The 26,374-nt window shown below is 43.5% G+C and overlaps 1 protein-coding gene and 1 pseudogene across 2 annotated transcripts in view; both read left to right on the top strand.

Annotated features, from left to right (window-relative positions):
• Positions 1-10,506, top strand: part of LOC311101974 (seizure protein 6 homolog) — a 126,314-nt pseudogene extending 115,808 nt beyond the window's left edge. Inside the window, exons 13-18 of the transcript in view lie at positions 8,036-8,230; positions 8,359-8,397; positions 8,577-8,685; positions 9,054-9,159; positions 9,760-9,811; positions 10,477-10,506. The product of the transcript in view is annotated as a seizure protein 6 homolog (transcript). The remainder of the gene's footprint in view (positions 1-8,035; positions 8,231-8,358; positions 8,398-8,576; positions 8,686-9,053; positions 9,160-9,759; positions 9,812-10,476) is intronic.
• Positions 10,507-13,304: 2,798 nt separating this feature from the next.
• Positions 13,305-25,748, top strand: LOC311101261 (PHD finger protein 12-like). Its single transcript, XM_084142386.1, has 13 exons — positions 13,305-14,012; positions 14,539-14,720; positions 16,761-16,833; positions 17,032-17,606; positions 19,709-19,841; positions 20,221-20,382; positions 20,620-20,775; positions 21,034-21,898; positions 22,175-22,351; positions 22,457-22,552; positions 22,650-22,732; positions 22,881-23,019; positions 23,169-25,748. The coding sequence occupies exons 1-13, from the start codon at positions 13,947-13,949 to the stop codon at positions 23,576-23,578; spliced, it is 3,117 nt and encodes a 1,038-aa protein (XP_083998512.1). The 5' UTR covers positions 13,305-13,946; the 3' UTR covers positions 23,579-25,748.
• Positions 25,749-26,374: the final 626 nt, after the last annotated feature.

Raw genomic sequence — 26,374 nt, 5'->3', positions numbered from 1 at the left:
ATGCAGTTTCATAAACTATTCTTCATCCTGTAAGCATTACATGGCAACGCGGGAATTTTGATAGCGCACAGGGCTGCGGCCCAGAAGGTTGTGGGTTCACAGACCACCGTGGACAAGAGTAGGGGTGGAAATATCTCCTTTATAGTAAAAGTATTACATGAATCTATCATCGTATTTGCAGGTCAGAGAAAAAATTGCCTTTTATAAACATTTCATGCAATTCTACGTAATTTTACATATTAGCGGAATCCCAAATTACCAACATTACAGGCTAAGAATGGACAGAGAGATAGTCGTATGTGTTCATCTTATCATATTTCTCCAATGCCAAATCAGTGTGTCTTGTTTGCAATGAAACTGTCCCTGTTTGCAAATAATTAAATCTGAGACATCCTTAGGAATCTGAGCATGGTAGGCTACTTTCAAAAGTTAGGCCCACCTTTCCACCCCAGACAGAGTAGGCCTACCGATGCAGAAAAATGTAAGCTTTAACTGCTGGCTACTTTTCTTCCAACCCAACGAGAGAAGGTCACAAGTGTTTCCTTAAAAGCTGTCTGGGTTTAAACTTATTTTATTGTACAGAAAGTGAATAGCTTAATCAATTGATAGTGACAGAATTAGATTACTTCCCAAGCAAAGTCAGCCTCTAAATGTCGAAGAAATGAAACAATGATATCCCCATGTGCATCGGAGTGACGTCTTTCCCTGGTATTTTATAGCTTGTTTCTAGCATAAAGCATTGCGGACCAAAGCGCTGTTAAAGATCACTTTATATAGTCGGATCCGTTTTATTTTCTTTAAAATCTTAAGCTAACAAGGGGTAGGTCTGTGCTTTTTTCAATTTTCTTCAATAAAAAGGTAGGCCTATGGCACACCCGCTCATACCCCCTCAATTCAAGTCTTGGTTTTAACTGAACAGCCCTTCACTGACACAGAGGTAGCCTATTTAAAGAGTACATGGTGGGTGGAGGAATTGACCGACAAATCTATGGATATAGCATATAGCATATAGCTACCTCTTATTTCTTAAATAGGAAGAAATAGGCTCCAACACAAAGCCCTCTTGTTGTTAGTAAAGTCTAATTTAAAATTAAGACTGATTAAATTAATTATGCCTACTCAAATTTGCCTACTTTCAGCACCATGAGCTGTCCATTTCCGATTGATTGTGCCACGGCTGCTGCTTCAAGTTTCAGCACCACAATGTAAGTTACTTGAATCTGTCTTATTGTGAGGTCAATAACTCTCATAAATACATAATGGGCTAGAAACATTGTTTTTTATTAAAATCAATTCTAGTTGTAGCAAGCTATCAAAGTTGACCTCCAGCCTTCCCGCTCTCCTTCTCAAACTGAACAGAACATAGGCTATAGGCTAGTCTGTGCAGCAATCTTAGAAATACATATTCGCTCTGTGGCTCTCCGAGCATGCACTTTGTAGCCTATAGGCTATGGATAATTTGATTGAGACCACACTAAATAGCCTATAGGCACAATTGATATTGCGCGCCCAGCGGAGAATCAGAGATGAGGGGTGGCATCAGGCACACATCCATATATAGCCTAATAAGCAACTAATTCTACAACACTGAGAAATATTGAAATTTCATCAATTACAAATGACGTGAACCTCCCCATGACTAGATTTTTTTTAAAATACAAAAACTGAAAAAACATAACCCTCCCCCATTTTCCTCCAGGTAACCATTCTGTACATTTCGATTAGTGCCTTAGGCATTAATCATGCGAGCACGTTTGTTTTTTATTGTGGCACGGTGTCAGTGAGATTCAAACGTATGATCTTCAGTTCTCTATCCATGGAATTAGTCCACTACATCACCAGGATGGAGCTAGCATGCCATGTTTTTTTAACTCATACAAAGCTGTTCATTTTAGTGTATTCAAACAGACCCCACTTCAAAGGAAACAAGCACTTAATTAAAGTAACTTATTTTGTACATAATATTTCTGCCACTATCTCTTATGACCGAAAAGAGCTTCTGGATATCAGAACAGTGATTACTCACCTCAAACTGGAGGAATACTTTTTCTTTAATGAGTCGGACGCAAAGGATTTACTGCTGCTACCGGACCAGGCCCAAATCCTCGCCATTCGGATGAAGAGACGCCGCCAATACAGTGGACACAGATCCGGGTGCCTTGTGAGAATTTGTTGGCGAGTGGGTAACCTGCCTCTAACATCTGTCCTATTGGCCAATGTGCAATCATTGGAGAATAAACTGGATGAGCTCCGTTCGAGACTATCCTACCAACGGGACATTAAAAACTGTAATATCTTATGTTTCACCTAATGGTGGCTGAATGATGACATGGATAATATACAGTTGGCTGGGTTTTCTGTGCATCGGCAAGACAGAACAGCTACCTCCGGTAAGACAAGGGGTGGTGGTCTGTGTCTATTTGTCAATAACAGCTGGTGCACGAAATCTCATATTAAAGAAGTCTCGAGATTTTGCTCGCCTGAGGTAGAGTACCTCATGATAAGCTGTAGACCACACTATTTACCAAGATAGTTTTCATCTATATTTTTCGTAGCTGTCTATTTACCACCAAAAACCGATGCTGGCACTAAGACCGCACTCACTGAACTGTATAAGGCTATAAGCAAACAAGAAAATGCTCATCCAGAGGCGGCGCTCCTATTGGCCGGGGACTTTAATGCAGGAAAACTTAAATCCATTTGACCTCATTTCTATCAGCATGTAACATGTGCAACCAAAGGAAAAAAAAACTCTAGACCACCTTTACTCCACAAACAGAGATGCATACAAAGCTCTCCCTCGCCCTCCATTTGGCAAATCGGACCATAATTCTATCCTCCTGATTCCTGCTTACAAGCAAAAACTAAAACAGGAAGTACCAGTGACTCGCTCAATACAGAAGTGGTCAGATGATGCAGATGCTAAGCTACAGGACTGTTTTGCTAGCACAGACTGGACTATGTTCCGGGATTCATCCGATGGCATTGAGGAGTATACCACATCAGTCACCAGCTTCATTAATAAGTGTATCGATGACGTCGTCCCCACAGTGACCGTACGTACATACCCCAACCAGAAGCCATGGATTACAGGCAACATCCACATTGAGCTAAAGTGTAGAGCTGCCGCTTTCAAGGAGCGGGACTCTAACACGGACGCTTATAAGAAATCCCACTATGCCCTCTGACAAACCATCAAATAGGCAAAGCGTCAATACCGGACTAAGATTGAATCCTACTACAACGGCTCTGACGCTCGTCGGAAGTGGCATGGCTTGCAAACTATTATGGGCTAAAAAGGGAAGCCCAGCCGCAAGCTGCCCATTGACACGAGCCTACCAGATGAGCTAAATGACTTCTATGTGCCCTTCGAGGCAAGCAACACTGAAGCATGCATGAGAGCACCAGCTGTTGCGGACGACTGTGTGATCACACTCTCCGTAGCCGATGTGAGGAAGACCTTTAAACAGGTCAACATTCACAAGGCCACAGTACCAGATGGATTACCAGGACGTGTACTCAGAGCATGCACTGACCAACTGACAAGTGACTTCACTGACCTTTTCAACCTGTCCCTGACCGAGTCTGTAATACCTACATGTTTTAAGCAGACCACCATAGTCCCTGTGCCCAAGTATGCCAAGGTAACCTGCCTAAATGACTACCGACCTGTAGCACTCATGGTAATGGCTCACATCAACCCCATCATCCCAGAAACCCTAGACCCACTCCAGTTCGCATACCAACCCAACATATCCACAGATTATGCAATCTCTATTGCACTCCTCACTGCCCTTTCCCACCTGGACAAACGCAACACCTACGTGAGAATGCTGTTCATTGACTACAGCTCAGCGTTCAACAACATAGTGCCCTCAAAGCTCATCACTAAGCTAAGGACCCTGGGACTAAACACCTCCCTCTACAACTGGATCCTGGACTTCCTGACGGGCCGCCCCCAGGTGGTTAGGGTAGGCAACAACACATCTGACACGCTGATCTTCAACATGGGGGCCCATCAGGGGTACGTGCTTAGTCCCCTCCTGTACTCCCTGTTTACCCACGACTGCGTGGCCAAGCACGACTCCAACACCATCATTAAGTTTGTTGACGACACAACAGTGGTAGGCCTGATCACCGACAATGATGAGACAGCCTACAGGTAGGAGGTCAGAGACATGGCAGTGTGGTGCCAGGACAACAACCTCTCCCTCAACGTGATCAAGACAAAGGAGATGATCGTGGACTACAGGAAAAGGGGCTGTAATGGAACAGGTCGAGAGCTTCAAGTTCCAAGGTGTCCACATCTCCAACAAACTATCATGGTCCAAACACACCAAGACAGTCGTGAAGAGGGCACGACAACGCCTATTCCCCCTCAGGAGACTGAAAAGATTTGGCATGGGTCCTCAGATCCTCAAAAAGTTATACAGCTCCACCTCGAGAGCATACCACCTGGTATGGCAACTGCTCGGCATCCGACCGCAAGCCGCTACAGAGGGTAGTGCGTACGGCCAGTACATCACTCATGCCAAGCTTCCTGCCATCCAAGACCTCTATACCAGGCGGTGTCAGAGGAAGGCCCTATAAATTGTCAAAGAGAGTCATAGGCTCTCTCTGCTACCACACGACAAGCGGTACTGGAGCGCCAAGTCTAGGTCCAAAAGGCTCCTTAACAGCTTCTAAGCCATAAGACTGCTGAACAGTTAATCAAATGGCTACCCGGACTACTTGCATTGACCCCCCGTTTTTTGAAATTGTATTTACGCTGCTGCTACTCGCTGTTTATTATCTATGCATAGTCACTATACCCCTACCTACATGTACACTACCGTTAAAAAGTTTGGGGTCACTTAGATATGTCCTTGTTTTCGAAAGAAAAAAAAAAAAAAAGTCCATTAAAATAACATCAAATTGATCAGAAATACAGTGTAGACATTGTTAATGTTGTAAATGGCTATTGGAGCTGGAAACGGCTGATTTTTAATGGAATATCTACATAGGCTTACAGAGGCCCATTATCAGCAACCATCAGTCCTGTGTTCCAATGGCACGTTGTGTTTGCTAATTCAAGTTTATCATTTTAAAAGGCTAATTGATCATTAGAAAAGCCTTTTGCAATTATGTTAGCACAGCTGAAAACTGTTGTGCTGATTAAAGAAGCAATAAAACTGGCCTTCTTGAGACTAGTTGAGTATCTGGAGCATCAGCAATTGTGGGTTCGATTACAGGATCAAAATGGCCAGAAACAAAGAACTTTCTTCTGAAACTTGTCCGTCTATTCTTGTTCTGAGAAATGAAGGCTATTCCATGCGAGAAATTGCCAAGAAACTGACGATCTCGTACTACGCTGTGTACTACACCCTTCACAGAACAGCGCAAACTGGCTCTAACCAGAATAGAAATTAGAGTGGGAGGCCCCGGTGCACAACTGAGCAAGAGGACAAATACATTAGAGTGTCTAGTTTGAGAAACAGACACCTCACAGGTGCTCAACTGGCAGCTTCATTAAACAGTACCCGCAAAACACCAGTCTCAATGTCAACAGTGAAGAGGCGACTCCGGGATGCTGACCTTCTAGGCAGAGTTGCAAAGAAAAAGCCATATCTCAGACTGGCCAATAAAAATAAAAGATTAAGATGGGCAAAAGAACACAGACACTGGACAGAGGAAGATTGGAAAAAAGTGTTATGGACAGACGAATTGAAGTTTGAGGTGTTCGGATCACAAAGAAGAACATTTGTGAGACGCAGACCAAATGAAAAGATGCTGGAGGAGTGCTTGATGCCATCTGTCAAGCATGGTGGAGGCAATGTGATGGTCTGGGGGTGTTTTGGTGGTGGTAAAGTGGGAGATTTGTACAGGGTAAAGGGGATCTTGAAGAAGGAAGGCTATCACTCCATTTTGCAACGCCATGCCATACCCTGTGGACAGTGCTTGATTGGAGCCAATTTCCTCCTACAACAGGACAATGACCCAAAGCACAGCTCCAAACTATGCAATAACTATTTAGGGAAGAAGCAGTCAGCTGGTATTCTGTCTATAATGGAGTGGCCAGCACAGTCACTGGATCTCAACCCGGTACGTAAGAAGTGCCCATCAAGCCAATCCAACTTGTGGGAGGTGCTTCAGGAAGCATGGGGTGAAATCTCTTCAGATTACCTCAACAAATTGACAACTAGAATGTCAAAGGTCCGCAAGGCTGTAATTGCTGCAAATGGAGGATTATTTGATGAAAGCAAAGTTTGAAGGACACAATTATTATTTATATTAAAAATCATTATTTCTAACCTTGTCAATGACTACATTTCCTATGCATTTTGCTATATTTCCTATTCAAACTCATCTCATGTATGTTTTCATGGAAAACAAGGACATTTCTAAGTGACCCCAAACTTTTCAACGGTAGTGAACATATTACCTCAATTGCCTCGACTAACCTGTACCCCTGCACATTGACTCGGTACCGGTACCCCCTGCATATAGCCTCGTTATTGTTATTTTATTGTGTTACTTTCTTTTTACTTTAGTTTATGTAGTAAATATTTTCTTAACTCTTATTTTTCTTAAAACTGCATTGTTGGTTAAGGTCTTGTAAGTAAGCATTTGACAGTAAGGTCTACACCTGTTGTATTCGGCGCATGTGACAAATAAAATTTCATTTCATTTGATGTGCAATATGCAGGAATCGCAGCGCCATTTGCTGGTTACTAAAATTCTAATAGGGAAAGGGGGATACCTAGTCAGTTGTACAACTGAATGCATTCAACTGAAATTTGTCTTCTGCATTTAACCCAACCCCTCTGAATCAGAGAGTTGCCGCTGTGTCCATGGCTGCCTTAATCAACATCATCGGCGCCCGGGGAACAGTGGGTTAACTGCCTTGCTCAGGGGCAGAACAACATAATTTGGTCGGGTCACCCAAAAAGTGACATATTGTAGCTTTAAAATTTAGCCAATTAGTGGGCTTGGCCAACACACCTGAAAACACTTATCAAGATAGAGGATAGAGTTTTGTTGACGCTGAGAACGGAATTTATATGTTTTTAAATAACATTCTTAGAGTGTTCTTTGAACGTTACTAATGTTTCTTGTGTTTTTTATGGAACGTTTTCTTAATGTTCTGAGAACATGACTTTAAATAGAACCATGAGGAAACCTGCAGAAAACAGAATGCTGAAGTACTGAAATTCCAATAGAAGAACATTGTTTCTTAAAGCCGCAATATGTAACTTTTTGGGGTCGACCCGACCAAATTCACATATAAATGTGAGATAGATCTGTCATTCTCATTGAACGCAAGTCTAAGAAGAGGTAGATCTGTTCTGTGTGCGCTATTTCTATGCCTACTGTGCTTAAGTTTCGTTTTTGTATCTTTTACTTTCGGTTTTGTACATCTGCTTCAAACAGCTGAAAATACAATATTTTTCATTATTGAAAATATATTTCACAGCGGTTTAGATGGTACAAGGTTTCTCTACATGATATATTGCTTGTTTTGTCACAGAAACTGAAACTAGGCAAACTATTCAAATTTTAGAAACCAGGAAATGGCGGCGCGATTCCTGCATATTGCACCTTTAACATTCTCTGAACGTTCTGAGAACATTACTTTAAATAGAACCATGAGGAAACCTGAAAAAAACGTTACGCTGAAGTACTGAAATTCCCACAGAAGAACATTGTTTCTTAACATTCTCTGAACAATTTGAGAACTACTTTAAATAGAACCATGAGGAAATGTTATGCTGAAGTACTGCAATTCCCACCTGTTTTTTTCAGAACGTTATGTGCTAGCTGGGTATCCTGCACCATTCCCAGAACATTGTGGGAAGGTTGTATGCAAAATAACCATAGGACAACCAATCTCTCACCAAGCTCTAAGAAACATGGTTCTCAGAATGTTATGTGCTAACTGGATTGGCAGTGTGTCCAATTCATACAATACAACAAGAGTTTTACTAGCTGTTTACAAAAATAAATGATATGATGAATGTGTGTGTCTGCATGTGTGTCCTGTCCTCTCCCCTCTCAGCGGTGACCTATGAGCCTTGCAGGAACCCTGGCACCCCGTCCTACAGCACCCAGATCTCAGAGAAGCCTTTCTACCAGGCCGGGGAGACGCTGCACTTCTCCTGCCTCAGAGGCCATGAGTTGCTGGGGGAGCCTGTCCTCCGCTGTGTCCCTGGACACCCTTCACAGTGGAGCAGCCTGCCCCCTGTCTGCAGAGGTAGGAACTGCGGACACACAATCTCCTTTGTAGTTCACACTGGCATTGTTCACAGTAGGTCATGATGAACAATATATCTGTCTGTATGTTTTAACATCTGTGTTCTGATGTTCTCCATTCCTTTACAGCCTCCTCAATGGAGTTTATAAATGAACGCAGGTTAGACGGTAAGTGCCATCATGTCTGCCCAGTAATAGTTAGATCTTTAAATTAAAACATCAAGACAATAAAACTAAATAGAGTACTTCACAGCATCTTCAAGTGTTCTACATTGAAGTGTGCACCTTTAGATTATCATACAAGTTGAGTGTGTCCCTGTTGATTCCTCTACCTCTCTACTCACCAGTTGTCAGTGCAGACTACAGCATGGAGGGAGCCAACATAGCTCTAACAGTCTTTATACCAGTGGCCCTCATCATGGTCTTCATCATCGGGATCTACCTCTACTTCTCTAAGTAGGTCTAGTATGCATACTTTATACAGATTTAAAAAAGACTTTAAAAGTATGAAAGCTGTCATCATTCATAGTACCTAGTAGTCTAACCAGTGCTTGACTTGGACTGAAATAGGTTCCAGTACTCATTTGGGTGCCGGTACTGTTTATATTTAGGTGCAGGTGCTCCACAATGCTTTTGAGCTAATATTCTATAAGAGGAACAGGAGCTCAAGCAGTAGAACACTTGAGGGGCCGGTACTCAGCTCCAGTGAGCTCCTGCCCAAGTCAAGCACTGAGTCTAACCAATAGCTATAGACCCAACAGGTTCTGTAATAATGTTGTAAGTATACTATGCTGCCCTTGTGACACTATGTGTGTGTTCTCTAGGGTTCAGGGGAAGCCTCTGTGTCTTCCCATGTCAACCTCCTCACCATATGACCACATCCCAGGAGAGTCCACCTTCGACAACTCCCTCTACGAAACAGAGACTACAGTATGTTCTGTTATAGAGATATTCACTGGTTCTTTAAGATGCCTGTTGGAATTAGTAACCCCCCAAAAAGGTTGAATTCAGGCACTGTCATTTGCCATATTGCAGGTTCATTCACCAAATCTAATTTCCCGTAAAGTGATGTTATAGAAATAGGATTGAGGGGTGTAAAGCTATACTCCATTCACCTTCAGTCATTGACAAGGACCATTTCATTACACCTGATGCAGACAAAAGGTTGCCTAGTTAATTTGACAAAGCATAGCTTTATTATTTGACAGAGTGCTATGGCATGGTTATCAAATAGTATTTGAAAGATGTCAAATATTTTACCCAGGTCTGATGCTTGCATGCTCATGCTTTCAGATAACTAACGATTGTCTGTCTGTCTGTCTGTCTGTCTGTCTGTCTGTCTGTCTGTCTGTCTGTCTGTCTGTCTGTCTGTCTGTCTGTCTGTCTGTCTGTCTGTCTGTCTGTCTGTCTGTCTGTCTGTCTGTCTGTCTGTCTGTCTGTCTGTCTGTCTGTCTGTCTGCCTGTCTGTCTGTGTCTGTCTGTCTGTCTGTCTGTCTGTTTCTCTATCCTTCCATGACTGCACTCCTGAAGAACAACGAGGTGAGACCAAGCGCTAGGCTACAACCTGCCTATTAAGCCTCCAGTCTGTCTGTCAGTCAGTCTTCATTAATTCCACACTCTGATTCTGCAGCCTGAACCTATTACACAGTGTGAGCTTATTGAACTAAAGCCCAAAGTAGGTTGAACACATTTAAAAATGGGTCAGAAGAGAGGGGTAAACCTCTCAAATCAAATAAAAAATCAAATAAAAGTGTATTGGTCGCATACACAGTTTTGCAGATGTTATCACAGGTGCAGCAAAATGCTTATGTTTCTAGCTCCAACAATATCTAGCAATACACACATAATCTAAAAGTTAAAAAAAGAACAAGGATGAACAAGAAATTAAGACATATCAGAACGAGCAATGTCAGAGTCTGGAATATAAATAAATATATACTGGATGTATGTGAATGGTGTGTATAGACAATGATGTGCATAGACAATTCCAAGTCATTGTCCCCTCTCTCAGGTGAAAATGGAAACGCCTCACAGTTTGGGCTGACCACCTCCACACACTAAATGTATCTCTGTGATATCCCTATCATAGTCTACAAACAGATGTCTGTTATCACATGGCTTGTTCACAAAAAGAGGAATGGCCTTTGTGATCATAGTAGGAATATGATCTACTGTACTTCTCAGTCTCACTATACCTTCTTGTGTACACGCTTGTCCGTAATTCAGAACTCTGTCCTCATTTCACAGGACACAAGAGAGTATGAGGTTTCCATCTAGAGGCACGACCCCCCCCCCCCCCCCCCCCCCCCACACACACACACACCTCTCTCCACTTGCCTCCACCTTTTCCTCTGTCTACTGAACATATCTCTGCCCAGCCCACAGTGGAAATTGGCAATCACTGCAAAGACTGGAAAACATGATTATTTTTGTAGAGCTTCAACAGCAATGGCCTAACAGCAGTGTTTGTACAGTTTTTATCCTGATATGATCAAACCCTAAAGACGTCAGTCCAATGTGGAACCTCACAAACGGGAAATGCTGAGGTTGTATCTAGTCCGAAAAATAGAATGTGTAAATACAACAGGATATGTTTTTCACACAGCTTGTAGGGCATTTTTATTTTGAGGCAAGGCACACCACAAAAGAGCTAGATTGTTCAAGTGATGATTGGAGGGATATCATAATAACTTGATGGACTCTTAAACCTTTCAAATACAATGGACAATTGAAACATCCATTTTGTACAGTATCTCCAAATTGTAAAGATGACCCTCTCAAAAACATGTAAACACACCTCTTTTTTTTATGCAACCTCCTATGATTAAAAACATCTGAATGTGCCTTAAATTGAAGGCCCTTATTAAGCAATGTTCATATCATGTATATTTCTGATACGTCATTGGTTCTGATATTACATTGTTGATTTCATATGGATCATAAAATAGAGATATAGTAATGCAAAGAAAAAGTAATCGAATTTCTTCTCATTCACTTTTTTGTTCACAAAATTGTATGTATGTCTTCAACATGCTGATTAAAAGGTATTCATTCATGATAGTGGATTGGTATACAAAACATGTCCTCAATAAAGTTATTATTCAAAAAAAAAATGCCACAATCTTATTCATTCATTTATTAAGGATTACTGGTTCACTTAAAGATGCATTTGACCTTTTTGCCCTCTGAGTCGTTCATCTGAATTTGCCCTGATAAGTATACATGAATAAAGCAGTGCTGAAGGAAGCAAGACCTTCCTTGAAAGAAGTGGAGAAAACCGCATAACACCGAGAAAGAAGTGGAGAAAACCGCATAACACAGAGCAAGCGCACTGGAGGAAGTTTTTGTCAGATGACCTATGCTCCTCAATGAGTCAAAGTAAGTCAAGTATACATGAATGGAGCTACCTCTGACAGTGTAGAGGGTTTGGGGTTGGAGGTGTAGCAGACTCGTGTCGGGTGTGGTGGTGTAGTGTACTAGTTTGTAGTTCAGAGTGTAGCAGACTTACGCCCGGTGTAGTGTACTAGTGTGTAGTTTAGACTTAAGCAGATTTACGCCCAGTGTAGCGGTGAAGGTGTGGTCTTCCCGTATAGGCTACATAAATGTATACTGTTCCCTATACATTATCTTTGACGCTATAGACCCTTATACCCACCCTGGGTAAGATTACCAGTGTAGACAAGACCATCAACATGCACTGTGGTCTGGTACCATCTATAGTTAGGTAATTTATATTCGAACAGTAGTCTAACATTTTCTGTTATAAGCAGACATTTGTAACAGACAGCGATGGGGAATATATTAAAAACTGCTGGGGAAACTTTGACTCGCTGTATGTTTGTGGCTCACACTATTGTCTTGTCATGTAGCACCTGCACCATCTACTGGTCACCAAAAATACTGCAACTAAGGAGCGGTTTAACTTGAAAGTCTAGAAAATGTTGTGGACTCTGTTCGTAACAAATTATTTTTTGGTCACATAACCTGTATTGCGATTAGATGTTGCCTGATCTGTGAGAAAAAAGCAGAATGTTGACCCAGTTTTATCTTGCTCCATCGTTTTCCTCTGCCACTGAACTTCCACTTCTAACCAAATATAGTAAGGATAGGAAGCATCGATATAGATATAACATTTGTCAACAGAGCAGACACACTGGCACCTGGTTTACTAAAATGGGGGGACTGGACAAAAAAGTGCTTATGGTAAAATATGCTGACAAATACTCCCCAAATAAGACAACATTATGTACAGTACTAGCTATTCTCATTCATTCAAATTCAATTTTTGGAGTAGCCTAATATCAAAAATAAAAACTTTGATTAGCCCAACCGGCCACCAAGTGGCGCCATTATTCATGTTACGGCGTTTACGAAATAAAAGGAATAATCCTGGCATCATGCGGCCGGTTGGGCAAAACGTTGATCTAACTGTGTCCAAATAGATCGTAGCCACCGTAGCGTTGGCTACATTGAATTGAAATTAGGTGTAATTTTGCTCCAAGCTTCGTCGGTGGTCAGTCATCAGGAGGGGAAAATAGCTCGTTAAAGCGGAACATGATGCAGGCTAGGCAAACGTGGTGTAGTTAGCTAATGGCTGTTATTTCACAATTTAGCAGCTCTAGCTAATATGAATAACGTTAGCTAGCCAGCTGATAGCTAGCTAACGTTACCTAAAAACGGGATGAAAACCGCAACCAAAGATTATGATAATTTAATAGTTTAGTCTTTGAGGGCTTCCCTAGCGGCATGACATTTGTATTCCTTTCTGTCGTCGTCTCTAGTTACCACAGTCAAAAAGTCGTAATAATGGTTAAACCCCGCCTTTTTCTACAATTTATCTTCTTAAAATCTGCTTTTAAACCAAACCTTAACCACACTGCTAACCTTATGCCTAACTCTAACGTTAAATTAAGACCAAAAAGGACATTCATTAATTTTTACGATATCCCCAATTTTGACTTTGTGGCTGTGTTAATTAGTGACAACAGTTTCTCTGCTGCGGCGGCCATGTTTTTCAACAATCTTGAAATGCGCATGCTCAAACGTAACTTCATTCGCGGTTGCGCCAACTCGGATAGGATGTTGCCACTAGCAGCATTGATGCATAGGATTTTTCAGAACAAAAATACCTTTCTTGAGGATCCTGCACTGTTGGAAGAATAACAACAAAACGCATTTTGCAACCCTAGGTTGGGAAGAACTCTTAACGTTGCGAGCATTTTACATTTTGTGTATTCTGACTGTTGACAATGCAAAGTGGAAGCGAGCGGGTTTGCAGAATTTTCAAGCGTCTTCTAATCTTAGCTAGTAGTAGGAGCAGCAGGAGCAGAAACAAGTATCATGGCTAGGCCTCACAGATACATTCACAGTTGTTCAGCAACCTGACAACAAGACAGTTTAGAAAGGCTCAAAGTTTAGGTTTGTGAGAAACTCATAAAATTCGTGATATTCTTGCCAGCAGTTAGCAAGCAAACATTGCTTGATGGCTGGTGTGGCTAATTAACGTTTGGTAGCTAACTGTTAACCTTGGCTGGTTCCGTTATTCCCTCTACAATATACAGTAATAGACAGAGAAAGGCAATTTGCAGTAAACAAGTGTGGGGAGGGGTTCGGCAAAACCACTGCCAGTGGGACTGGGCGTGGAACGAAACTAGCTAGCTACAGTAGCTGGTTCCATAGCCAGAATTATTTGCAAGAAGTCGTCGACTGCTGGGTGAATGTGGGACAAAATGGAGACGCCAACGATTGTGTATGATTTGGATACCTCTGGGGGTGTAATGGAGGTGAGGCATTTCACCACATAACGTTACTTATGTCCGTTAAAATGCAACTATTTAAGTTTGTTAGGTTTCTAGCTAGCCAGCAAAATGGACATGGTTAGCTAGATACTGTAGCAAGATGGAAGCAAATAGCTAGCTAACGTTAACTATATTTTGTGGCTGTGATGTCCTAACGCCGTTGGCTAGAATGAAGTTGAAGACAACACCCATCTTTGCAATGTGTAGCTAGCTAATTTATGGGAAACGTTGTGCTATTACTCTAGTTATAGCGTAACTAACATTTTAAACCATATTTTAGTTGCCAGCAGTTTTGATCACTGCTGCAGACTAAACGTTACAGTAAAGGCCCTAGCTTCCTGCAGGAGGCTAGTATAAAAAATGATCTGTTACTGACATGATACTGAATCATACACTGTTTTTAGCTTTATTCGTTTGATGTTTTTGCAACCAAGTAAACAAACCTAAATGGGCAATGAAGATAGTACAATTTGGCGATTCAGATTTCTCAGACATGTTCAACTTGTTACAGCAAATTCAAACACTGCTCGCACCCCCCAAGTCAGAGGATGGCGAAAAGAGGAGTCGGAGGAGTGAAAGGGACGTTCGGAGAAAGAGCAGGGCCACCAACCACGACACCTGTGATAGTTGTCATGAGGGAGGGGACCTTCTGTGTTGTGACCATTGTCCTGCTGCCTTCCATCTACAATGCTGGTATGTGTGAAAAGTATGCTTGTATCCCACTAGCTTGGGAAGGATCATGCATGATTTACTGTATTCAGAATGACTCTGCGGCTCTCCTGTCTAGACAGCCCACCTTCAACAGAACCATGCCAATGTGCAAAATACCACACATGAGATGCGTTAAGGGGGGGGGGGAATTGTTTTGTCAACCATTCTAGGAAGATGGTTGTGACACAGCAACCAGGACTTGGTTAAAATTTGCCGCCTAATGGTTGTAACCAGCCCCCGCCTCGGTCTGCATGTCTCCAGGCATCGTCACTCACCCGCTCTGACTGAGACGAGAGAGCGCTGGGAAACGCTGGCTAAAAATGGAGTCGAGGCTGCTCTTCGCTCGTGTGCCTCTGTTTACAATATGGCGCCCTCCCTTGAAAAAACCGTTTTATTCCAGCGCCATTTTACTGACATTGCTCTTGAGTTTTAACAGGAATATAATTATGATAATACAGCTGATCTAACGTGGTTATAACTCGACTTGAGATGAGCATATTATTCTTTGTATTTCGGGGACTCAGACATTTGCACCACACAGCTGTGCAAGATCAATCATGTTGGTTGGTAGCTACAGTTTTCAGTATATGATTCAATAGTGCAGGTTTTGGTTGTGAGCTAGGCTACAGTGCAAGGCTTTCCACCGACAGGATTGAGGATAATCCCGGTCTTTGCAGAAATATAACATTTGCATATCCCTTGTGTGGTCATTGACTGTAAAATTTGACGTGATATAATTTAATTTACATACTATAAATCGGAGTAGATAGCCAGAGCGAATTTACAAACGCAGCCTAGATTAAAAACATCTGAATGCGTTCCAACAATTCATTATGATATCAGGCTGTATAAACTGCGCGATGGAATAGAATAGAGTTTATGAGCATCACAGCCAGGTGATGTATTCGAGACCACCTAAAGCGAGACCAATTCAAGACAATGATTGTAATTGTGTGAAATCGGCAAGATAACAGTTGAAAATGTTCTGTGTTCAAATTTAAAGAACATAATTGCTTCTTTAGACATTCAGAATGGTAAAACTAAATGCATGCTGAGGGCAAATAGAGCCACTCTACATATTACCAGTAACCCAGGTCTATAGTATGGAGAGAGAAAAAGAAAAAAAAGTATGCACTCACTAACTGTAAGTCTGGATAAGAGCGCCTGCTAAATAACTAAAATGTAAATGTATAATAGATACAAATACAAAAGTTTGTTACAACTTCCCCCGGTCTCCCCTTACTAACAGTGAGCATGCCACTTTCAAACAATTTCCCTCACTCTTCCCTTGAGGTGCGCGACAAAGTTTGACGACATTTTTCAATTAAAGTAAAGGACACTAATGTTACCAGTAAAGTAGGAAGGCCAGGTTTCAATAGGCAATAAGAAATTGTCGTGAAAGGAGTGTGAGTATTTGGCCTGGCGAAATGGCTTTATGCGCTGACTGAATGGGGGCTTGTAATTGGGAGTTTTTTACTCCGCTGGTCTCGGGAAGAAATTACGAGTCCTCATTGTAAAAATGTATCTGACACCGGTCTCGAGTAAAACGTTGTTGTGGGCCATGTTAGTAGTGCTTTCATTTCCTGCATTAGTGATTTAAAAGTTAAATAATGACTAAGTCTTCTCTTGTTAAGACAAGTGGGCATGCTAGGCAGTGTCACATTAAGCCCACTAGATGGAGACAGGCATTTAGAAAAGAAGCCATTCTAACAGTAAACACTCAAGCCTGAAAGTAGGGTTTGGCATTCGGTGTTAAAAATTGTATTTTGGTGTGATTTACACGTTGTTGTTATATTTCAAAACATAGACCTATTCCAGCACAGGTCATCACTCCCCTTCACCCCTATTATGGCCTATGCCTCAAAAGTGCATAGATGCTCTGACCAATGGGGTATTGTGAGTTGTTTGGCATTAGACCTTATAAAGCTTACATAGCAATTGATCCACAGTTGACCTATAAATGAAATGACTGTAGCATGTAGGTCTTTTTTTTTTCTTGCTGTTTCTTTGTGGTTCCCACAGTAACCCACCATTGAGTGAAGAAATGCTGCCCCCTGGTGACTGGATGTGTCATCGCTGCAACGTCCGCAGAAAGGTGAGTGTTCAACAATACATGATGATACATGATGATGCTCACAACAGAGAAACGTTATTATGTTTTAGATGTGTTAGCCTGTTAACACCCATTTTCAATGTATCAATACGAGTCACACTATTTTAACCACCCTAGTGGTGGTGAATACTGTCTGAACCTAGCTGGTCCCTGACTCTGCTATCTGACTGTCACCCCCAGAAGCGTGAGCAGAAGGCTGGGCAGACAAATGGCCTGCTGGAGAGGGAGAGGCCCCTCTCCAAGTGCTCCTCCTCCCCTGCAGCTGAGCTGGAGCGGGACACCACCACCATTACCACCACAACGCTGCGTCTGGACAGGCTGCCCCCCGGGGTCGGAGCAGCAGGACCCGGGCTGCGGGTGGCTGCCGTGCATCTCGAGCGTCTGGAGCGCTTTGAGCGGCGGGCTGGCAGCCGACCGGGCACGCCCACCTCCAACGCCTACTCCACGGCCACCCCCTCGGAGGAGGAGGAGGTGGTGGCCCAGGGCTCAGAACCTGAACGAGCCACCACCACCCCTACCCCCACACCACGGCTCCTCAAGAGGCCCTTCCAGCTGCTCATCGCCGCCGCCATGGAGAGGAACCCCTCGCAGTTCCAGCTGCCCAACGAGCTCACCTGCACCACAGCACTGCCAGGCAGCAGTAAACGGAGGAGGAAAGAGGAGCTGATCATGAAGACTTTCAGGAGGCCACAGCATGAGATTGACCCCAATGGCCTCATTCCTCTGCCAGTCAGGGTGTGCTTCTCCTGCACTAGGTATGACCTTTCCTACCAATAATTTGTCAATCAAACCCACAATGTTGTCATTACACAGTTATAATGGGCGGCAGGTAGCTTAGTGGTTAAGAGCGTTGTGCCAGTAACCAAAAGGTCGCTGGTTCTAATCCCCGAGCTGACTAGGTGACATATCTGTCGATGTGCCCTTGAGCAAGGCACTTAACCCTAATTGCTCCTGTAAGTCGCTCTGGATAAGAGCGTCTGCTAAATGACTAAAATGTAAAATATCAACTAGGGCTGTTGCGGTGACCGTATTACAGCCACACCGGCGGTCACGAGTCATAACGGCAGTCAAATTCCACGTCACCATTTAGTCACGATAATTGGGCATCTCCAAGCTCTGATGCTGCTGATGGTCATTGGTAGCCTACCAAACTTGCTAACTGCCTGGTACTCAGCACCAGGAAGTTAATCACTCTGACATCAATGCAAATGTATTCGAAAATCTAATCAAACGTGAGAACCCATGAGCTCATGTTACACAACATTTCTATAGACTATGCAATTGTGATGAGAAAACAGAGTGATGGATCCCATCAGCTTTCTATGATTTAGTATATGTAAAGACAAGATTAAATCAAGAATAGTCTGATGGGTGACAATATTATCACTTGTGAATGATATATTATCACTTGTGAATTATGCCCAGCTTGTGTGCAGTAAGGCAAGAAACAGCACATTCCTTTTTTTGCGACTTTTCCAAATCATAGTCGCACACCTCATGTAGCCTAGCCCATAGGCCTATATGTTTTGATAAGGTTTGTATCACAAATGTTGTATCAGCCTCACAGCCTTTTTTGGGATCAATCGCATCCAACAACTGTCCCGACTATGTTTGTAATGTTTATTTCTTGCACAGAATAGAATAGGTCAGCTTTTGTACTATGGGGGATAGTAGATTGACATAGGTTAGTGCTGTTCATTAGGCCTACTCATCTTGTTGGCTGAGGAAAGTAAATGTGGACAGTTCTTCCAATATCTTCAATATGCGCCTCGGAATTGGATAAGGACACGCGCAGTTGCGTCCTCGATGTATCTGTCTTCACTTGTAGCCTGTGAGAGAGACCCGATCACGTGACAGAGAGCCATGTGAGGCGCTTCAGAACACCCAGCCGGGAGAAGGGAATTATAATGAATATATTCAGCCCAAGGACAAATCGGCCACTGGCCGCAAAAGGCATGAATTTTTTTTAGGGGGCATTATGGCCACTCAAGGGGGATGCCGCTGGGAAATTCGTGGCATTATCAAGTGCTTGTCAAATTGTGAATGAGAGACTGATGTACAGCCTGCGCAAAAAAACAAAGCAGAGCTCATGCCTTTCATGCAACTTTTTTCAAATCATCAATAGTCGCATCATGCAGCCTTAGAATGTATAAAAAAATCTAAACATTAAGCCCAACGTTTGTATTGCAACTAAAGATACATAAATAACTCTAAATTAAGCATATAGGAGTACCTGTTTCTTTGTTAACCGCTAAACACAGAATAGCCACATGTGCGCGCTCCCTCAAATCATTTGGAGAAAATATCCTTTCTATTTTATTCAGCTATGTTCAATTGTATTCTTCATACAATAAAATAATGCCATGGAATTCTAAGCAAATCTTGTCTGCTAAATGAACTAGTGTAGCCCACAGCCGTATGACATAGCCAGATCAGGACCTAACATAAGGACAACTCAGAGTATGCTATTCTGTTCTTCTGAAATAGACTACATTTTCTTCATATCATGTTTCTTTAGACCTGTCTAAAATAAATTATGGATTTATTGCGATGATGTAGGCTATATTACATGGATTTATTAACTTTTTTAAATGTAGACGTCCAAACGTTTGCATCAGTGGCTTTTAGGCTGTGTGGAGAAGCCAGGAGATGCTAAATGTGTTTATGTTAATTAACAGTCAATTACCGTGAGACCGGCAGTTATTTGCTTGACAATTGCCAGCTGACGAAATGTAATAACTGCCACAGCCCTAATATCAACACAGCTTTTTCATATACAATCTGTAATCTAGTTGGTTGGCTGACTTTGATAGTCCAAGCTCACTGCCTCCTCTCTCTCCTCCTGTCTATCCTATAGGAGCTGCAGAATGGCACCCCTGGTTCAGTGTGACTATTGCCCCCTGCTCTTCCACATGGACTGCCTGGACCCCCCACTCACTGCCATGCCCACAGGCAGGTGGATGTGCCCTAATCATATCGAGCACTTGGTGGTAAGAGCAGCCAACCCCCCGGCATCATCTGGTGTTCAAGCATCCTCATGCATGGAATTGGGTTTCAGTATTTTGGCAGGCCTAAATAAATAAGGATATGGTGATTTTTAGACCGGAATGGCTCTGTTTTCTCTGTAAAGGGATTAGGGTTTGTAGTTGTGTTTGGGCGATATCAAGCATCACCAATAATTATTATTGCCTATTGTGATATCTCTCAACAATAGTATGTAGAAGTTGTTCTGTTACTGACGTGACCTGTTCTCCAGCTGAGCTTTAGGGTCTGAAAACTTGTTACAAGTGCACAGGGTGTCGGGCTAGGGGTTGATTCAGGGATAGACGTCGCTCTGTTCTTGACATGGCCTCCTGTCCTGTTCTCCAGCTGAACCAGAGGAGCCTGTCCTTTACCAGCCGCTGCCAGCTCTTAGACCAGTTCCAGGATAGGATATCCCAGCATGCCGTCAAGGTGGACTTCCTGCGATGGGTCCACCGACAGAACCAGCCTGTCCGTAGCGGTGTCCACCACAAGACGAAGTCGCTCAAGGTAGCTTTCGCCCACTGAGTCTGTCCGAGTGCTTGTCTTCACTTTGAAATGATGATGAAAAGACAGATTTTCAACAAATTATTGATTTGTCAACTAAGCTGCTTCAGCTTAACCACATATCCAAAAATGTGTCCTCTTTAAGAATTAATTAATTTAGAAATAGATTAACCACATTGGGACTTCACTGTTCCTGTAAATAATGTGTGTGTGTGTGTGTGTGTGTGTTTGACCCTCCAGGTGCCCGATGCTATTAAGTCCCAGTACAAGAACCCCCCAGCCATTTTGGCTCCTGCAGGGGTGCGTAACAGGGAGCTGATCTGTAATGGTGTCCCAGACCAGGACTGCCCCCCACGCTCCCCTCAGCATTTTACCAGCCAGGCGGAGCAACAGGAGGTAGGCATGGCATGGCAGACACAGCATAGACCAACACACGCTAGTATCTGTCTACTACACTGAGATTCATCTAAAGCACTTGACTTTTTCCTGGCCCAGCTAGGAGCATAGGAGACATGGGTCCAGACATGATAGGGATTAATTGCCAATTATTTAATGTGTTAATAACTGTAAATTGATGTTTATTTGGGGAGTTACTGGACTTATGAAGGTGCTTGTTCTTTTCACTGAACTGTTATTTTTTTCTTCGTTGTTCAGTGGCTTCGAGACGTCATCTCGCTCCAGTGCAGCATCATGCGACATTTATCTGGCAAGCAGAAGTCCTCGTCTGACTGGGACTCTGAACAGACAGACAAGGAACAGAAAGACATTAAGCCCTGTGTGGCTCTAGAGGAGAACAGCTCTCTGCCACTTGCAGAAAGGACAGCTTCAGCCCTGCCTGCCCCCTGCTCTAAGCCCTGCAGTACATCTGATGGCCCCCAGGGGGCCCAGGTACTGAAGGGCCTCTCGCGGGGCCAGGAGAGCTGCAGCTGCACGGTGAGGCCCTGTCAGAACTGTCTGAAGTGCAGGAAACCCAACGGGCCCCTGACTGAGCAGCCTGTGCAAGCCAACGGGCCGGTAGTGTGTGATGCTGCATCTGACACCTGCAGACAGACAGGGCTCCAGTTACACAGACTCACCCCCCCAGCCCCACTCCCAACCTCTGCTCTGGGGCTGCCCAACCACCTGAAAGGAGGGGTGGTGGTTAAAATGGAGAGGGGCAGCCACCTGGAGTCTTGCACCCAGAAAGGCTGTCCCCCTTCCCTTTCGACGTGTGTAGCCACAGGGCAGGACGTCAAGAGCCAGGCCCACGGGACTCCTCAAGGCATGGCAGGGGCTCAGGCCACCCCTCTGAGCCGCTGCAGTGAGCTGAAGCTCTGCCCCAGCCCCACCCCAGGTGTCCATGTCTTCACCCCACCCAGAGCCGTCAAAGACTCCAGCACAGCAAGACAGCCCATCACCACACCACCTGGTTTCTCCCCAGGGCCAGATCTAAAGGGCAGCTCCATGTTCCCCAGCTCTCTCTTGTCCTCCATAGCAGACCTGTCTGGTGGCATGAAGGCCGTGATGGAAGGGGATGGAGGTAAGTAGCTACCTCAACCCCATTCTACATGTACCATTGTTTATAATTAGGCCTAGGTGATGTGCACCTCTCGCTGTCCAGTTTAAAAATGTGTACTTTATTCAACAACAACAAAAAGTTAAAACATTGCATTAATGTTTCGGCCATGCTGGTCTTCTTCAAAAATAGTGATGATTAAATGGCCTGTAATGCTGCTGACAGATGATGGCTGTGATACAGGATTGCTTCACGTGAAGTCTATGTTGACGTTGAAACATGCTGATGTTGTTCATGCAGAGATCGAACTGAGTAAACTGGATGAGGAGTTGGTCAAACTCCTGGCCTGGCAGAGGATACAGCAGTTGTTCCCCCCCAAAGCGCCACCAATCCCCCAAGGCAGCTGTGTAACCGTTACCCCTCCTCCCACCACCACCGTCGCCCTCAACCCTCAATCTCCCACGCCACGCACAGAGGGTAAGCCCCACCCCCCTCCAACCTCACGTCTGGCAGTTTAATTTTAGTGTCATAGGAATGTTAGAAAATAAAATGTCATTCTGCCACAATCTGTCCCCATCACAGAACAACAGAAGGTGCAGGCAAGAGCAACGTTCTATCCACTCATGGGGAAGGGAGGAGCCATCAACATGTCTTATAGGACCCTGTACATAGGAGCTGGTAAGGACCACCCATGCTGTGTTATGAAATACTGTGATCTTTACTCAACATGGGTCAAAGTCTCATCAGTTTTTCTCTCTCTGACAACCAACTGTAGGTGCTGACATGGATGTGTGCCTTACAAACTATGGGCATTGTAATTATGTATCTGGAAAACACGCCTGTATCTTTTACGACGGGGTAGGTTTTCTATCCTGTTTGAGACACTGAAAGCTTGCCGAACAAAAATGATTTTTCCCATTGCTATGACCTGAGCAGTGAGCACTATTTTAAATAGCAGTAGCACTACAGACAACATGACTGATGGTTATCTTGTACCTGTGTGTAGAACACCAAGCACTACGAGCTGCTCAACTACAGTGAGCATGGAACCACTGTGGACAACGTACTCTACTCCTGTGACTTCTCTGAGAAGGCCTCCCCCAGCCCGGCTAGTGGCCTGGTGTCCAAAGTGCAGGGCATTGTCCGTAAGTAACACACACACACTCAGCATATGTCAACATTTGGGTGGGTGTATGTCCCTTCACCATAAACCTGTAGAGGCTGGGTGTGTGTGGTTTGGCCAGCCCTGTGTGTCTGTAGGAGACTTGTGAGTGACAGTGCCCTCTTTCTTCAGGCCGCTGTAAGATGAGAGAGCAGGAGGAGGAGGGGGCCGAGGCTGGGCCCGGGCACAGGACTGGTCTGATGCCATCGGGGGGACTGATGAGCTGCCAGCCCCAGGGAGGACCCAGGCTCTCCTGTAACTGCAAGGCCAGCAGTTCCAGCCTGATCGGTGGCAGCGGGGCCGGCTGGGAGGGCACAGCGCTGCTCCACCACGGCAGCTACATCAAACTGGGCTGCATGCAGTTTGTCTTCAGCATTGTTGAGTTCGCCAGCAAGCAGCCCAAAGAAGAGGGAACCACTGGCACCGCCAATACCACCCCCAACCAAGAGGGGGCAGACAAGCAGACTATCAAACTCCACCAAGTGCAACTCTGTTCCATAGCCCAAACTCTCTCTTTCTCATCTCTTTCCAGTCAAACCTAAGGGAAGCCTAATGGGAGCTGGTTGTTACACAGGGAAAATATATATTTTAATTTATTTTGTTAATACTTAATTTCATGCAAAAGTATAATCTCAAATCTGTTATTTCGATTGACTGAAAAATGTCACTTATTTTTGGCAGTCTAGTTATGTATGTATGTGTATATATATGTGTGCCTTGCAAAAGTATTCATCCCCCTTGGCGTATTTCCTATTTTGTTGCATTACAACCTGTAATTTAAATGTAATGGACATACACAAAATAGTCCAAATTGGTGAAGTGAAATGAAAAAAATAACTTATTTCAAAAGATTCTCTATAATAAATAACGGAAAAGTGGTGTGTGCATATGTATTCATTCACTTTGCTATGAAGCCCCTAAATAAGATCTGGTGCAACCAATTACCTTCAGAAGTCACATAATTAGTTAAATAAAGTCCACCTGTATGAAATCTTGTAAAGTGGTTATCCCACTGGCTATAGGGTGAACGCACCAATTTGTGAGTCGCTCTGGCTAAGAGCGTCTGCTAAATGACGTTAATGTGCCCTTGAGCAAGGCACTTAACCCTAATTGCTCCTGTAAGTCGCTCTGGATAAGAGCGTCTGCTAAATGACTAAAATGTAAAAAAAAAATTGTAAAATGTTACATGATCTGAGTGTACATATACACCTGTTCTGAAAGGCCCCAGAGTCTGCAACACCACTAAGCAAGCGGCACCATGAAGACCACGTAGCTCTCCAAACAGGTCAGGGACAAAGTTGTGGAGAAGTACAGATCAGGGTTGGGTTATAAAAAAATATATTCGAAACTTTGAACATCCCACGGAGCACCATTAAATCCATTATTAAAAAATAGAATGAATATGGCACCACCACAAACCTGCCAAGAGAGGGCCGCCCACCAAAACTCACGGACCAGGCAAGTAGGGCATTAATCAGATGCAACAAAGATAACCCTGCAGGAGCTGCAAAGCTCCACAGCGGAGATTGGAGTATCTGTCCATAGGACCACTTTAAGCTGTACACTCCACAGAGCTGGGCTTTACGGAAGAGTGGCCAGAAAAAAAGCCATAAGCGAACACGTTTGGTGTTCACCAAAAGGCATGTGGGAGACTCCCCAAACATAATGGAGAAGGTACTCTGGTCAGATGAGACTAAAATTGAGCTTTTTGTCCATCAAGGAAAACGCTATGTCTGGCGCAAACCCAGCGTCTCTCATCACCCCGAGAACACCATCCCCACAGTGAAGCATGGTGGTGGCAGCATCATGCTGTGGGGTTGTTTTTAATCGGCAGGTACTGGGGAAACTGGTCAGAATTGAAGGAATGATGGATGGCGCTAAATACAGGGACATTTTTTGAGGGAAACCTGTTTCAGTCTTCCAGAGATTTGAGACTGGGACGGAGGTTCACCTTCCAGCAGGACAATGACCCTAAGCATACTGCTAAAGCAATACTCAAGTGGTTTAAGGGGAAACATTTACATGTCTTGGAATGGCCTAGTCAAAGCCCAGACCTCAATCCAGTTGAGAATCTGTGGTATGACTTAAAGATTGCTGTACACCAGTGGAACCCATCCAACTTGAAGGAGCTGGAGCAGTTTTGCCTTGAAGAATGGGCAAAAATCCCAGTGGCTAGATGTGCCAAGCTTATGGAGACATACCCCAAGAGACTTGCAGCTGTAATTGCTGCAAAAGGTGGCTCTACAAAGTATTGACTTTGGGGGGGTGAATAGTTATGCACGCTCATGTTTTTTTTTCTTTTCTTATTTCTTGTTTGTTTCACCAAAAATATGTTGCATCTTCAAAGTGGTAGGCATGTTGTGTAAATCAAATGATACAAACCCCCCAAAAATCAATTTTAATTCCAGGTTGTAAGGCAACAAAATAGGAAAAATGCCAAGGGGGGTGAATACTTTCGCAAGCCATATTCCTTATTTTTCAGCCAGCTCATGTAGCCCAAACATTTTATTTTGTGATTTTGAAATTGTGGTACTCACATATCTTTTGTTGTTGTTGCTATGTTTGCACCACAGGTAGCTAGCCATACATTCATGCACACTTACATGCTTATACACACATTTGTATGTATAGTATATTAATGTAAATATGATTGATTCGGTGCTTTTCAGTTGGATCTCCTGTACATCAGTGTAGGCTGGTGGGAGGAGCTATAGGAGGACAGGCTCGTTGTAATGGCTAGAAAGGTATAAATGGAATTGAGTCAAATGTGATTTACGTTTGCTTGTTGTGTTTGATTCCGTTCCATTTATTAAATTTCTGCCATTACAATGACCCCGTCCTCCTATAGCTCCTCCCACCAACCTCCACTGCTGTACATAAACCATTGTGGTCAGTTTGTATGGTGTACAGTACCTTCCATGGACTCCTTTTGCGATATTTGGGAGTGTTGCAGAAAGGTTTGTTGTTAAACCTGTTCCGAGTCCTGTGTCCTCCATGCTGAAATCCATGGTGTAAATAGTGTCGGATCGTTTTAGCCCTCGTTTTAACACTCTTGTACTCTGTAAATAAGCGGTCTTTGTCTGTTTCTGCCTGTTTGTTAAAACATTGTAAATACAGAAAGATTTTTTAAAGAACAAACTTAAAACTTTAAAATGCCTCTGTTATTTTTGATTACTTTCATGAGACATGGGCTCACCAATCTAAAATGATTTTATTTCAGTAGTAATCATGTTGTGAGAACTATCCAGTAGGTGGTGGTCATGTACAGCTCTATGTCAAAGGTAACAGTTGCAATTTATGTACAGTACCAGTCAAAAGTTTGGACACACCTACTCATT

This window comes from Coregonus lavaretus (assembly GCF_964263955.1).
Source record: "Coregonus lavaretus genome assembly, chromosome: 26".
Taxonomy (NCBI): Eukaryota; Metazoa; Chordata; class Actinopteri; order Salmoniformes; family Salmonidae; genus Coregonus; species Coregonus lavaretus.
Note: the sequence above shows the minus strand (reverse complement) of the source record. Positions and strands in the feature narration are given on the sequence as shown.